At 41.4% G+C, this 16,283-nt stretch overlaps 1 protein-coding gene across 1 annotated transcript in view; it reads right to left on the reverse strand.

Annotated features, from left to right (window-relative positions):
* Nucleotides 1-1,862: 1,862 nt before the first annotated feature.
* Nucleotides 1,863-16,283, reverse strand: part of LOC146772971 (tyrosine-protein kinase Fer-like) — a 198,768-nt gene continuing 184,347 nt past the window's right edge. Inside the window, exons 6-10 of the mRNA XM_085639970.1 lie at nucleotides 13,321-13,415; nucleotides 12,242-12,365; nucleotides 10,462-10,619; nucleotides 10,207-10,329; nucleotides 1,863-1,912 (exon numbers count right to left, since the gene is read on the reverse strand). Of these exons, the coding sequence (XP_085496096.1) occupies nucleotides 1,899-1,912; nucleotides 10,207-10,329; nucleotides 10,462-10,619; nucleotides 12,242-12,365; nucleotides 13,321-13,415 (514 nt within the window). The 3' untranslated portion in view covers nucleotides 1,863-1,898. The remainder of the gene's footprint in view (nucleotides 1,913-10,206; nucleotides 10,330-10,461; nucleotides 10,620-12,241; nucleotides 12,366-13,320; nucleotides 13,416-16,283) is intronic.

Genomic DNA, 16,283 nt, shown 5'->3' on the forward strand with positions numbered 1-16,283 from the left:
GGCTGGCCTTTCTTTAAAGAGAAAATTGTATGTAAAAAGGCTCAGCTTAGTTAAAGATGGTGTCTCTAGTGGGGGGCTGCCTCTTAGAGCAGAGATTTGTTTAGGGGGACAGTTGTATGTGGAAGAGGCTCAGTCTACTAACAGGTAATGTGTGTTTGAAGGGGGACTAGCCACATGTAGCACAGCTTTCTTTAGGTAGGCAACTGGGGGACTGCGCTCATGACGCTGAAGTTTGGTTAGAGGGACAGTTGTATGTACAAGAGGCTGCACCTATTATAAAAGTGCTGTGAGTGGTGGGGGCGCACTTACTGCACAACTTTGTTTAGGGGAGCAGCTCCACGGAGGTGTGACTTGGCCAACCAGTTCGTGATATGTGGGCTGGGTGATTGGAATCTTCAGACTGAGCAGTAGTCAAGGACAAAGTTTTGTGTAGAAAGAGCCTGCCTGATAATATCTGCTGTGTCTAGTGAGGGACTAGCCTCTTGATGAAAATGTTTGCTTAGAGACATATCTCCATATAGCTGAGGCTTGACCTCCCAGTACATGATATGTGTGCGGGGTGACCGCACTCTTCAGGCTAAACTTTGTTCAGGGAGAAATTTACATGTAGAAGAGGATCGGCCAAGTGAGCAAATGTCTTTAGTAGTGAACTGGCCTCTTCATGCTGAGCTTTGTTAAGAGGGACAACTGTATATGGAAGAGGCAGATGCTTGACATACTAAAAGACAGTGTGTGGTGTACTGTACAAAAAGAGGACAGTCTCCTACAATAGAGAACCCCTTACTAGTTTACAACGGCTCTTTAACACAAACCTTTTGCTCTAGACTAACCTCTTCACAGACAGAGCAGTATCCCACCACAAATACAAGCTATACAGTGGCCAAGCACCTTCAACAAACAGCTTAACACATGAACAGACCTCTTCACTGACAGGCCAGTCCACCAATACATACATCACCATTTAGTTAGCAAAGCTTGTTGTTCATATAGTTTGCACCTTAAAAACAGGTTGTCATCCAAACACTATTCCCCCACCACACACATCGCCTATTAATTGGCCAAGACTCTTCCACATACAGCTGTCTCCCTGAACATAGCTCATCAAGGAGACACTTGTTCAGTACCACACACATTACTTATTAGTTTCTCAAAGCTCTCTTCTACATACAGTTTTCACTCAGTACAGATCTATTTACACAGAGGTCAGTTCCCCTCCACACATATCACCTAATAACTGGGTAACCCTCTTATACATTCGGTTTTACCTATTGTGTGTTTTTATTTTTACAGAGAGTACATCATCTTACTATTAGATCCTAGTATATTAAAACTATGTAGAACTATCCCTTTTTAAATAAATTCACAAACTTTTCATACAATTTTTGTCTATTAATCCAATTTCTTCTCCTGCTCTACATTATCTTTAGCACACATTATTACATAATACATACTAAGTATTGTTAATTTCTTAAGACACACACCTACATATTATTTCAAATGGAAAGTTATTCATACTACATATATAAAAATTAAGAAAATATAGGACACATTTTCTATATTATGTATTCATCAACAAACATTCAAATAAATAACAATAAAGTATAATACAGAAGCAAACATCTTAGTTCATATTAGTTTCTTTAAGGTGCTACACAATGTTCTGACTATGCAATGACTTATACAATGAGAGGAATTGCATATCTATATTGATCTATGCATTACATATCTATATTGACACTGCATTTATCAAGTCCGTAAACCATTTCAGTCCACAGTCAATTTATTGTACAAACATAATGTGCACATTAACAAAAGTGTAGAGAATGAATATTCAGTGCAAATACCTGAAAAAGAAGCCATTGGTTCAATGTAGTTGAATGAAGAGATTCGTACCATGCTCAAAATAGCACTTCTGTAAACCAGAAGCAAAAGAGAATTACCTCCTCACCAGCGAGAGATGAACTCAAGATGGAGAGGGTATACATGGGGTATATGTAGCTGTAGGTTTGAGCTAATTACCCAATCACAAAACAGCATTTTTTAAAGATTTTTTATTTTTACTGGAAATACTCGCTCTTGGTTGAACCTCATATAACCTCTCTTTACATGTTGGACTGGATTTGTGGACCCACCGTGAAATTGAACCTTCAAGCTTTACTAAGTGATTTGCAGAGCAATCGTTCAGCTGAGCACAGTTCCTGTGTAACTTTGCAATGGATCTGCTGAGCACCCTTAAAAAGAGTACAACACTAAGGAAGAGATAGGTTATCTTTATTTATACATATCATCGCCCTTCAACTTCAAAATTGACCAGCATACTGCGTCAACCCATTAACTTGCTCAATTTGCAATATATATTAGCACTCTTCATTACACCCTTCCCCCATAGACGTTTCAACAAGTTCAATTTCCATGACAATCGATATAGAAAGGTTTACATGAAAAAATCATAAAGCTTTGACTGGTCTGCAGGTCCAGTGAAGAATCTCAATGGAAGTCACACTCTATAGTTAAAAATATAAACATATTATAGCCACATATCAGTACAATTATTTCGTCTCCTAACCAGTATAGCAATTCAGGTAATAGATATTGACTACCTAACCCAGTACTCAGCACTCCTACATCAGCCAACCACAACCTTTGCAGTGGCTATTTTTTTCATAAATTCTCTTCACTTTCCACGCTGTTTGTGAAAATTCCTCATTCTGCTAATGACTCCTCCTGTACCCAGCACACTATCCACATGGTTAGAGTGTGGACTGTGCGCCACAGCTTTGTATTTTGGGCCAAACAGCATGCCAATAATTGTGGCATTTACAGAAATCTTGGATTTCCCCAAGTAGACATTACTTGGATTGGCCACAGAGGTATGAAGTAGCATCAATTGTTGCCTATATTTGAGAGCATTTTGGATTGTGAGCCCCCAGACCTCATGAATGTGCACTGTGGTGGCAACAATCTGAGTACAATTACAGGGCTTGGACTCGAAATCAAAATGAAGGAGACATTAGCAACATTGATGATTCTCTTCCCTCACTCTGCCTTGGTATATACCAACATATTTCAAAGACAGAAGTGGCATTGGCCATCTCAGTTTTGTCCAAAAATTGAGAAATCTAAGAGACGAGTCAATAAAACAATGTCAGCATTTCTCCGTGATCATAGGATAGGGTCCATTTACCACAACAATATCGGCTTTAACATGCAAGGAGTGCACTGAAAGGATGGAGTCCATTTATTTCTTAACAACATCAAGGAATGTATCCAGTTCTACCTATAAGTGTGGAAAACAATATAACCAGCACCTAGACACCCCAGGGTATTAGTGCGCCTTATAAGTTCCATTTTTATTTCATTTAAAAAACAAAGGCTGTTCTCAGAGCCACCCAATGACAAAAATTTAAGTAGTGGGTCAACGATGTTCATAGCTAGCCAGTGCAATAACTTGATTCGGGGCTACATAAAGTGCTGTGGTAGCTCTGCAGATCATTCACACGTAATTAAAAAAAAAAAAATATATATATATATGTATATACATTGAACTGAATATATGTGTGTGTGTATTATATATAAATCTTTTTTACACACAAAAACAAAAGGTTAAAGTAATGTTATAGTTAGGTGAAATATATATATATATATATGTTTTTTTTAGAAAACCTTTCCACAATGAAAGCAGGAGATATTGCACTCTGCTTAGGAACTGGCTCACGGGATGAAGAAGTCCTTGATGCCTTTGGCAGACTGATCAGATTGCCACCAATCTTTTGTCTCATGATAAGCATAGGCACAGTAATGAAGAGAAGTGGTCTCCATGCCACTGAAGTCAAGCTATCCTGGCTGATGAGGGGTGAAACTCCGAAACCAGTCCTAGGATGCTTGTTTCCAGTCCAGGGAGGACCTGGCCTGGCATGTCGGGCTGGACTGTTCCAATTGGGCGCAGGGTCCAGACTGAATGTCATATGGCTGGGTTCAAACTGGAATGGCATGGGGAGCAAAAAAACGATGGCAATATAGTCTCAGCAAAGTAGCAAAATTACAGTTTTTAAAAAATAGTTCACAAAGCATAGCTCGTGCAGTGTTAGCTCGTGCTACTGGACCGGACAGCTGTTCCGGCGCTTACCATCCTTCCAACCTGAATACACTGTGCTTGAAGAGGTATTTATTTCTAAACAGCACAATAATCCCACTTGTTTTAACAAAGCTCTTTTTTTGCTGTAAGTCGATAATTTGTTCGTCAGAGACAAGTTTCCATTTTCCTCCTAAAAAAAAGACATTTTTCACCTACAATCACATATAACCTGTTATTTCATTATCCTTAAAAATTGCACACCCTCGACCACTCTATTTTCAAAACTAAATTATAACATAAATATAAATTATAACATGCCCTGAACTCTGCTTCCTTAACAGTTTATAAAGTAACACATTCATTTTCATACACCTTTGCTAACAGTCAACACAGTGTTTATCACTAGAAATAGCAATATCACCACTCAAACACCACATAGGGCTAATGTATATGTTTAGTGAGGTTCATAAAAACACTAGGGCTTGTATTAAAACATTACACAATCTTTCTTTTATAGTTTGAGAAACATTGCTGCTTTCTTTACTTACAAGTACATACAGTTGGAACACCTCAATCTTCAACACCACCTGCAATACTCGCTGATGTCTCGCACTATTCTAATGTCTATCTCTCAAAGCTATATTAAGAGATCTACACCTCCCCAAACAGCTTTTCACACTGTAAACATGCTGTAGAATATGTTTTGCCAACATTAGTACACTTACTGACACATCGCAACAACGTTTATAAATTATATTATTAAATACTTGATCTTGAAGTTCTTATTTGAATGCAGATGAAGACACCAGTCTCTTTCAGCTCCACATAAAATAACTTCGGCTGAGCACAACTGAAACAGACTTGCTTCTCCTCCAAAGCACCAAAGACAAACTGAGCTATCTCTGGTTCTGCACCCAATTACATCACAGCATTTTTTCAACCATGTAATAAGAATGGTAACTTTTGGTTGAGCCTTGGCCCTTTTTTCCTTTTTTACTTCTCCCCATACTACCTTGCAAGAGTCTTGCAGGATCATAAAACACTTTGTAGCAGGCCAAGTAATTTTCCACGTGGCTCTCGCGAGTGTCTTGCAGGATCGCACAAACCTCATGAAGCTTGCACTGTACTCTTGCAAGACTGCCACGGGATCGCAACATACTTGTAGGGAAATACTAGTATATGAGAGGGACTAGCCTCTTCGCTGAGTTCCTTTCTTGGATAATGGGTGTTCACACTAGGGTGGGAGAAGGGACTGCCCTCTCCTTTCAACCCTCTCTCTCAAATGACAAGTATGCTTAGTAGGGTGCATGAAAGGAGTGGCCCCTCCGCTGAGACCTTTCTCTTGGATGATGAGTGTGCATAGTAGGGTGTGTGGAGGGACTAGCCTCTCCACTGAGACTTCTCCATCAGATCACAGATATGCATATTAGGGTGTGTGGTGGGACTGGCCTCTCTGTTGGAACCACGCTGTGTAATGGTGGGTGTGCATAGTAGGGTATGGCGAAAGACTGGTCTCTTCTTTTAGACCACTCTCTCAAATTTCAGGTGTGCATTGTGGGGTGTGGGAGGAACTGCCCTCTCCTTTCAGACCTCTCTCTCAGATGATGGGTGTGCCTAATAAGGTGTGGGGAGGGCCTGGCCTCTGTGCTGAGACCTCTCTCTGTGATGATTGGTGTGCATAGTAGAGTGTGGGAAGGAACTGCCCTCTACTTTTAGACCTCTGTCTCAGATGACAGATGTGCCTAGTGGGGAGGGATTGGCCTCTCTGCTGAGACCTCTCTCCATAATGATGGGTGTGCGTAGTAGGGTATCTACATGGACTAGCCTCTGCTGTCAGACCTCTCTCTCAGATGACAGGAGTGCATAGTAAGGTGTGTAGAGAGAGAAACTGACCTCTCCTCTGAGACCTCTCTTTCAAATGACAGGTGTGCATAGTAGTGAGTGGAGAGGGACTGACTCTCCCGTCAGCCCTCTCTCTCTTGGATGATGAGTGTGCACAGTAGGGTGTGGGGAGGGGCTAGCCTCTCTGCCCAGAACCCTGTCACGGATGTACGAAGTAGGGTGTGTGGAGAGAGACTGGCCTCTCCACTGAGACCTCTCTCTTGGATGACAGGTGTGAGGAGTATGCTCTGTCCAGGGACTGTCCTCCTTGCTAACACCCCTGTCTCAGATAGTAGTTGTGCATAGCAGGGTGTGGGAATAGACTGTACACTACTCACAACTCTTACCAAGCCGATGGGCGTACATAGTACACTCTGATAAACACCATCTCCAGTAATACTCCTGCCTACTGTAGCAAGTGTGCATACTCGAGTGCATTCAAAGATCACCTACTCCTTTCTACTTTTCACAATCCCATGAGTCTCACAAGATCGTAACTTATATTAAATTAAGAATTACCAATTTACTCATTGCAGTATTTATCTCTTAAACACTTCATCTCAAAAACAGGAACCACAATATGCATTCCAACTAATAGAGTGTACTGAGAACTCATCTACTCTTTTTTACTATTCACAATCCGGCAAGAGACCAGCAAGATCATGAAAATGAGTTTAAAACAATATACATTTATTTCAATTCACAGTAGTTATCGCTTAGACACCTCCTCTCTAAGGGCCTTATTATGACCATGGCAGTCTCAGAGTGGGGCCTCCATGCAGCCGTCCTGCTCTGAGATTGCCAAAGCCATAAAAGATCGCCCACCAGAGTACGACTTTTAAAGTCTCTGACAGGCAGTTCTTTGACGGTGCCATGGCGGTGCCTTTGAAAAAGGCATCGCAATGGGAGTGTCAAAGGCAGTTCCTGCAGGGAATTGACGGTCAAGTCCATGCCCTGCAAGAACTGTGGGTGCATGCACCACATAGCGCAGAGGTTGTTTCCTCACCACCTATCATGATCAGTCATGACCCCTCCTGAACTCCAAGGATCAGGTGGTGTACAAGGAAAAAAAGACAATATAACTGAAAGGAAAGTGACTGGCAAAACACATATGTTGTTGTTCCCCTTTATGTTATGTTTATATTTTTAATTGTCTTACAGTTTGTTTGCCTTTTCTTCTTTGCATAGGGCTTTAGAGTACTTTTTTGCTTCTAGTACTGTGCACTGGGAACACCCATCACGGCCACCGTACTGATGTATTACCACTATAAAGAGGGCCACGCCCATCCGCCGCACACGGATTATTCAGTTTACCTGTGCTTCCATGGGGGTCAGTGTTGGCGGCTCCGTTCCGCAGTCAACACCCGTTGTTGATGGTGTCACAGAGGTGTTGTGCGGAGGCCAGCGTTTTCACAGCACTAAAGGCGTGAGTCCCGATTCGGAGCAGGTAAGAGACTCCATTGAGATTGTGAGGACATTCTCATATTGTGCTTCATCATCCTTGCTGCCGTCTATGAGCGCAGATCAGAGAGCATCATAGTTATTGCCGTGTTCACTTTCAGAGCGCCGTAATTACACACCCAAACAGTGTTTTGCATGAGCCTGCAAATTACGGGGCAGTTTGTTTTATTGTGGATTTCTACAACTACTGAACATAAGCAAGAATTGCTAAAGTGCCTTATATTACTAAGTAAAAGAACACACAAGTATCAACACCATAAGTACTGTGTGAAGCGGCCACAAACAATTGAGTTATTGCCAGACACAGTAAGACAAGGGAGTGAGTCAGCAGACGTTTGCTGAATGATGCCACTGTGATTCCTTCTTTATATAATGCACTGCACAAGCAAGACTTTTTTGTTTTTTACAGGTAATTTTAGCATATGTGAGAAGCCCTAAAACTAAATCTATGTTCCTTTAAGTAGCATTACCACAGTATAAACATCTTGGATTCTCTGTTCCAGGTATCCCTTGCAGTAGTACCCTCCCTAATTCCCTGTCCCTCATCTGGCCATTCTGATAATATGTTGAATTATATCATAGTCGGAGCTGCCAGAGGTGGGCCTCTTGAGGGTATGGCTCCTGAGGACTCTACAGAGCCTTGTGACACCATCACACTTTTCATGGCGGTTGCACCGGCAGTGAGGAAACTCGTAATATGCTTTGCGGGGCTGCAGTGGCCCAGCCAAGCACACTGCGGCCTCAAGACCGCCACACCACCCCAGGGTTCTTTGATCCTGGCGGTTGGAGCAGTTCCAGGGCAGCCCGACCGCACTGGCTGTAATAGGGTGGTCTCCCCCGCAAGTCTGATGGTCTGTAGGCTGTCAGACTCGTAATGAGGCCCTATATCTAGAGCGACGGCATGCCTTTCTGCTGTCCCCTTATGTAGTTTTTTTACTTCATTTCCACAACACCTCCAATTTGTCACAGTAAACAATAATGGAAGCTATTTCATTTCTAACATTCCAACAGCCAGCAAATCAGAGAGCTTGCTCTTGCCGAACTCGTGGGAGCCTTTAGCGAGAGCATGAAGGCTCACGGAAAAACAGGCCTCTTGACCAATCACATTGCTCCATTTTTTATTTTGCCCTCTCGCGGAACACCTGCAGGACTCTCGTGAGCCCAACTGCCAAAATATACAATCATTTTTTCTCCCTTAATTTTTTAAAAAGTACTGAACGGATTTACACCAAATCACAAAAAGTACAATCCGCCAACCAAGTTTTATCTTCCTGACGAAGTTGGTGTAATTCCGTTCATCAGCTTTTGCTATAACCTGTCTTAAAGAACTCTATGTAAAATGCATTGAGATTTTACATTTTGGGACCTCCCCATTTTTTCTCAACCCCCACTTGACGGATCACCTGAAAATTATCTAGGGAGGAGCGGAGGTGGATGACCTTTTTTACGGGAAAGGTTTGTGAAGGTTCGTCAAACGGGGCCAATCTTATAGCAAACCAAAAAACGCTTTATCTATGGAAAAGCAGACTTAACTAGAACTACCTAGTGGTAACCATCACTAGGTTCTATCTATCTATCTATCTATCTATCTATCTATCTATCTATCTATCTATCTATCTATCTATCTATCTATCTATCTATAGGGTTGAGTGAATGTGTGTGGTTGTGTGGGTACGTGTGTGGGGTTGTGTGTGAGTAGGGTTGTGTTTATGTTTTTGCATCAGTCAGATTCCCAAATTGGTGGGTAACTTCATTTACCAACTGGATCAAGAATTCAAAGCCATTCAAATTGATAGCCTCTGAGATATGAACTACAAACCAAAACATTGCAGTCTTCTAATGTAATATCAACTGTTCAGGACCATCTCAGGCGATTGCATGTACAGATGTTTGAAATGTATGTAATGATACCAATTGCAAAACATTGCCATGTGAGATGTTTACTATACGGAAATGCTAATAAAAATATATATTTTTTAAAACCTGTTCAGGACCTTCTGGCTCCATGTATGTATGTCTGCAATACAATTACTGTGAGAAATGCAAGGGAGAGTCTCCATAATCATTTGAATTGCACATATGTTGACAACTGTCAGGAAACTACAGGCCTTGCCAATGTACAAATGCACATCTTCATGGTATTCCTGTAAACCAGATGCATCTAGTACTGCAAGACCAAGTAGTAAAAAATTAAACCTGAATACCTCTCCCTCAGAAAAAGGTGTAGAGTATTGTGTCTTTTTTTAAATAAAATGTTTAGTGAAGAGAATGTTAAAATATAGGCCACATGGCCTGGAAAGCGATACAATTAAACACAACTCCTAAATCTCTACCATTCCTATCTTTTTCTGCGTACACTGCTCGACTCTTCAGCATGCTACTACTTCTTTTTATTTTTCACCACCCATTAGGTCTAAATATTATGAATATGGAAACCCAAAGAAAACCCAGACGAACAGCCTCAGAAACTCTTACAATCTTTCTATTGTGAAGTTAGTGCAGTGAATAACAGTGATTTGAATCCTCGACTCACTACAAGGGCTTCCAATGAAAGCCAAATTAAACAAAGAGACCTTTTCCCCATGATACACATAGCAGTGCAGCATATTAGAATTTTTCCTACAAAATGAGGATACATGCTTGAGAACATAGCATTCCATTTTCCTAACCAATAGGAGGGCTTGAGCAAGATCAAAAATGTTATTTCCATATAGTAAAATACTTCTTAGACTGGTAGACCGGAAAGTTTGCCAGAGTTGTAGAGCACATTTCCAACCATTCATTTTTACCTCTTTCTACTTGGTTTTGGGCTTGTCGGTTGGACATCCCTGTGTAGGGTGCTGCTCCAAAGGTGAAGATCTCCCACAGCAAAATCCCATAACTCCATACGTCACTCTCAGTTGAATATCGTCCTGTCCAAAAACAAGAGAAGGGTTTCAGCTCCCTTGGCAAAAAACTGTCAGTAATAAGGTGGCATCTAACACAATAACAACATCCTTTTCAAACAGCACCCCTTGACAGAAAAAGCATGTGTCCCTGCTGACCGAATTTCAAGGCCTCTGGTGCGGTCCACTTGATCGGTATATGCTTCAGGCCTCCGGTGGAAGAGTAGACTCCATCCTCCTCCTGCCGGGACATGCCAAAGTCACTGATCTTCAGGACATTGCTTGCTGCAACCAACACATTCCTGGCTGCTAGATCCCTTTGAACATAGAATATAAAAGAAAAATGAGATGTAGGGTGAAATCTCAATTTAGAGTATCTACAGACGTGATTCAAGTATGGTCGCTATTGTGGCTGGTATGGTGTGTATCAAAAATGGACTCTTAGAAGAAGACACTGGGGCAGGGATCAAGGAAAAACCTCAGTCTATAAAGAAATGCTAGTTGGGGACTGAAGGAAGAGGTAGGATGGCAATTCTTCAAAAAAAAAATTCTGTGAAATTGATGTTGCTTTTTAGTATGATCCCAATAATTGTTAACAAATTCACTTATTGTCTTGCAACCTCATTGGTTTCTGTGAAATAAAGTGGACACTTTAAGTTTCTTTAGAGTCTTTGAGGTACCTTTATGTGTTTTTTCCCATGCAGGGAGTCCTCTTTACACTGAGTTACGCAAGGGTGTCAGGATTTAATGTAGGAGACCAGATACACTTCAATCACCTTTGAAGTGTGAGGGACTAGCAATTTAATACTTCACATTCCAAGCCAAGAATGCATTAGGAAGAACAACTGAGGGATAGTAAGAAACTGCAAGAACAAGAGTTGCAGTGTTTTACAGGGAAGTGAAGAGTGGGGGCGAGATCTTTATCAGAGAAGACTGGTATGGGGCAATGCTTAATTGTAAGCCAACGAAACTCATTAACACACGGATATGATGATTCTTGATTATCAATATTACTGTTGTGCATTATTGAAGTTGTCAGTGACACGATTTAGTTATTGAAAGAGATAATGGTTTCCAACAATCTGTCCGCAATGTAATGTAATGCAAGGGATGCACAATGTGTTTGTAAACATGCAAGTTAGAATGTAAAACTTCAGCTTAAGGCAACTGGATGACTATTTCACAACTGCATATTTGGGGGTTTATCCTTTTCTTGTTACTTTCTAAAGTCAGGTTCACCTGCTGCAAAACTTTGCTTGTCTTTTTTGGACCTGGGCCTCCCATCACTTGAAATGTTGTATCAAATTTAATTTCCTGTAAAAGGGGCCACTGTTATTCAATTCTAATTATGTGTTTTCCATACTTGCCACTTTATTTACTATGTGCTGCATAATTTACAGATTTCAACAAAAATATATTTAGTAGCCCAAATCGATTAAAACTCGCTACGAAAGCAATGTGCTTAATGTAGTGACATTCAGTACCAGACTCTTTGCAATTGTTAACTGGTCACACTTCAGAAACGGATGGCTGTATTTATGTGTTAAAATGGTACTAATAAGGTGAAACATTTGACCATACAGTATTCATGTCTGTATTAACTAAAAGTGTTAAAATGACAAAATAGAGAAGTAACACTGACACACAATGTACCACCTTGTGTCACTTAAGTTGCCTTTCTTGATGTATAAGTTAGGCAATCCTGACACATAATTTGGTTCCCACAAGAAATATAGCAGAAATACCCTAAGGCATTTCAGTTTATGGGTCATATTGAACCACTTCTAAGTCCACCTTGTGTTTTTTTTTTTATCCATATCGAATACAGTCCCCAGTGACCTAACTATACTGCTCAATTGTATGGAAACTGTCTCTTCAAGCGCCTTTGCGCTGTGCGCAACCAGTTCTCTGAGGCGACCTCCCTCAGGGAATCCAATACCTGTGGATGCAGTGCTTGCTCTCCAGATAAGCCATTCCTGCTGCAACTTGTTCAGCAAACCTCAGTAAATCTTTTACCCAGAGACGTTTAACTTCACGCCGGAGATAAGACAAGAAATCACCACCTAAATGAAAATCACAACAAAAGGAGGAAAACCTTACTTCTGAAAATCTTGTTGCCATAGATAAATTATTTCCCCATTTAAATGATATCAATATATATCAATACTGGAAGTAGAGTCAAACATGACATTTTAAACTTTCTACTGCTGGAGTTTGGAATCTACAATGAGAGAATACTCCAGCATAATGGTCTAAAGTGATTTTAAAATAGAATACATTTGAAACTATATTAATACCATATAACAACAACTATAATATAAATAACTATACAAGTAATCTTGTTTCATTGGTCCCAGGATGATTAATACCCGGGCTCTAACTTTTTTACCCCCAAAAATATTTGTTTTCCTTTTTATTTCAGAGGAGGGGGAGGGAAGGAGGGCACTTTATGGTTCCTGTTTTATTTTTACCTTTTTTCCCCTCTGAAAGGCTTGACATTTTTCTTTCTTGGCAAGTTTCCTGTTCTTGACGAGGGAGCTCATTGTCATTTCCACATTAAATTGACCCATCATGCCCTCATTACTTCTTCCATTTACAATTACTCTATCTTTTCACTTTATCTTAATTATTTCCTGTACCACTTATCCCAGTTTATTTACTGTTTCCTTCCCTTTATTTTTTTTCTAACAAAAGTTTCAATCTAATTTCCCTGAGATTGCAGTATCCCCGGGTAATTAAATCAAAAATATCACTTCACCGTCCAATGTAGGTAGTAGTTCCAATTTCTCATCATGTACCTTCTCAACAAACATTTTGGGAAATTATAATGCCATTAGAGTAACAAACCAAAATTCTGGAAATTTAGCCGAGGCATTTAGGTGCAATGCATCATGCTAGTTTCCCACAGAGCAAAACATGAATTGAACTCATCTTCAACTGCTTCTTAATCCAGTGCTATACATATTCACCTTTCAGCCCTGCAGGGCCTCAGTCATAGACAACACCTCACCCACTAACCTGTGACCAGCTCCATGATGATGTAGATGGGTTGCTTCCAAGCACAGACACCAATCAGTTTGACAATGTTGGGGTGATCATACTGCCTCAGGATCCTACGAATGGAATAGGGAGGCATTAAGTATAGTCATGAAGCCATTCTAAGTCTACTTTCACCAAAATGATCAAGAACCACAGGAATTTGCAGCCATTTCCATTTTGTGGTGGTAATCATCATCAATTTCACCTGCAGGATTAAGTAAAATTGGCCCACATATTCCAATGGTAAATAGGCTATCCCGATTGGATTCATACCATGTCCACTGAGTGGGGGGAGGGGGGGGGGGGGGGCAAGTTGTGCCTAACTTTTGTCTGATTGGTGCCCTATGATGATGATTCTGACATAAGTCGATCATAAGTCAGTGGAGAGTCAAACACAGTTATAATAAAGAGCCAGGGTGCTAACTTAGAGCTTAGCAGCCCTTATTTACTAAGCTTACGCAGGTGCTCGCAAGACACAATGCAATTTAGTGCTGAGCCCACGAACCTTCAAATTGGTTGGAGAATTGATGCCATAGTTTAAGTTGCATTACATTGCAAAAGGGTTCATGCATAATTTTAGTAAAAATATGGCCAAAATGCATCAGTGCTTGGTTCCACACTGATGAACTTCTCAGCCATTTAGTTCTTTTTTCCTATGCAGTAGACTGGTTTCAAATGGCTCTTCTCTGGTTTGCTGCCAGCTGTAGGACCCTAAACACATTATCCCTAATTCTGATTTGTGCAGGAAAACCAGAATTGATGCAAGCCCAATTTTTGCTCAATCCCACTATCCCGAATTATGCGGTAATATTCTACCTCATGATGTTCCCCCGTGCACATTTTGCCAGGTTATACTTCCAACAATTTGCATAGCAGGAACAAGGGCAGAACAAGGCAAAAAAAGCACAATTTGGTTGCAATAACTCTGTATGCTATCCCTCATTCTGACCTTGGAAACTGCTAGCAATGAAAGCCTCGTTATATTCATCCATAGGTTACGAATACATATTTAATGAGGATTTCAGTGCGCAAAATGTTTGCTATACTTTCCTGTTTTCATGAGTCTTAAAATAACTTGGTAATGGAGTATTCGTTGTTTTTACATGTGCAACTGTACATGCTCTCAGCATTGAGCAGTTAGGTGCAACCACGCCCACTTAAACAACAACGCCTATTTACACAAAAATGTAACTGCCCATTGATGCTGCATGTGGTCCTACTGAACAGTGATTAAACAGCAGAGTATTGAGCAGAGGGCTTATCTTGTACAGAGACTGAAAATCTCAGTGCATCTGTAAGCATGTTAATACAGGCACAGAGTACTACTCAGTCTGAATGGTAATTGAGATTTGTACATTCACGTGCCAAGCAGTCTCTCAGCCTCAAATGTCACAACTCCAGTTTTCCTTTTTAACCCACAACCAAACATTTTGAAGAAACCAAATTGTGGAATTCGAAATGCAAAGAAGAAACATTAAGGGCCTGGCTACGGTCTTGGCAGACAGGTTATTCCGTCACAAAGGTGACGGATATCCCGTCGACCAAAATAAAAATCTCATTATATCCTATGGGATTTATATTTCGGCGGATGAGATATCTGCCACTGTTGTGACGGAGTAACCCGTCCGCCAAGATCCTAATCATCAGCCCCTAAATATGACCCAACATCCCACTTTTTGGAAATGAGTGGATGCAGTGGTGATTGAGCTGGGGCTCCTCTGAGAGGATTAGCTCAAATTGACAAAACAGGTTGCTCATACTGAACACGAGATTCCGGAAATCTGCCCATCCCTGAGTCCGATCTCTCACTACCAGGGTCCAGGAGCTGGAGATTCCAAAGGTGGTTACGCCGTATTAACCTCCACATAATGGGCTTTCCAGAAAGAGCAGAAGACAATGATCCAGTGAAGTTCTTTGAGATCTGGCTGTCACAGGTGGTAGCTCCAAACCAACTATCCTCCCACTTTCTGATTAAGTGTGGCCACTGCGTTCAGGCGCGGCCTCTGCCGGCGGGGACTCCTCCAACACAGATTGTAGCCCAGGTCCTAAATAACAGAGATCAAGACACTCAGCTGTAGGCTTACAGGATGATCTCTCCACTCCAATATGAAAATATATGATTATTTATCTTTCTGGATTACGCAATGTCAGTGCAACACCGGAGGGCCTCCTTCTTATGGGTGAAACATAAGTTGCGCCAGGTGGGCCTGCGCTATACTTTTCTCTTCCCTGCCCAACTTAAAGTGATGGTCAAGAATAAGAGCAACTTCTTCAAGGAACCAGGGGATGCCTGAGATTGGGTGGAGCAGTGTCTCTATGAGGCCTCTGCCTCCTCATCACCAGTACGAGACTGACCATCATCAAGATCATTGAGACGTCACGCCCGGAGGTCCCAAGGCCCAGGAGCCGCCAAACTCCAGGGGGCCCCAACTTGGGAGTAGGCTAAAGATGAGTAGGCTCAGGCTTTGTCAATGGCAGTTGCCTTGTGGCCAGACCATAGATCACCAACGGCGCATACTTCTGAAAATGAGGTATCGGATGTGGACTCGGCTCACTCTACGAGCAGTGTGAACTCGTCCATTCTTTCAATCAAAACGCCATAAATAGCGGATGAGATTCTGTGAACACAACCGGGGGTGATGAAGCAACCCACCTCAAAAGACCTATTGTACTTTAATACAAGATTACATAGAAGTAATGGGTCTCCCAACGAACATGGTACAGGTACTTATGGATGCCCGGATAAAGTACGGTCCGAAGATGCACTGGCCACACCCCTTCTTCTGGCTCCTAGATGATTCCAATGTGCATAACCATGCACTCAGGAGCACCCCTCATATGGGACAGTTTTTTCAATGTTTGGACAATCAACGTTTTTGGGTTGACCCGGGTATGGAGTTATGGGTTCAACTATTTTTGTTTGCTTAGTCTCGCATCACACT

This window comes from Triturus cristatus, chromosome 12 (genome assembly GCF_964204655.1).
Source record: "Triturus cristatus chromosome 12, aTriCri1.1, whole genome shotgun sequence".
In the NCBI taxonomy this organism is placed as follows: Eukaryota; Metazoa; Chordata; class Amphibia; order Caudata; family Salamandridae; genus Triturus; species Triturus cristatus.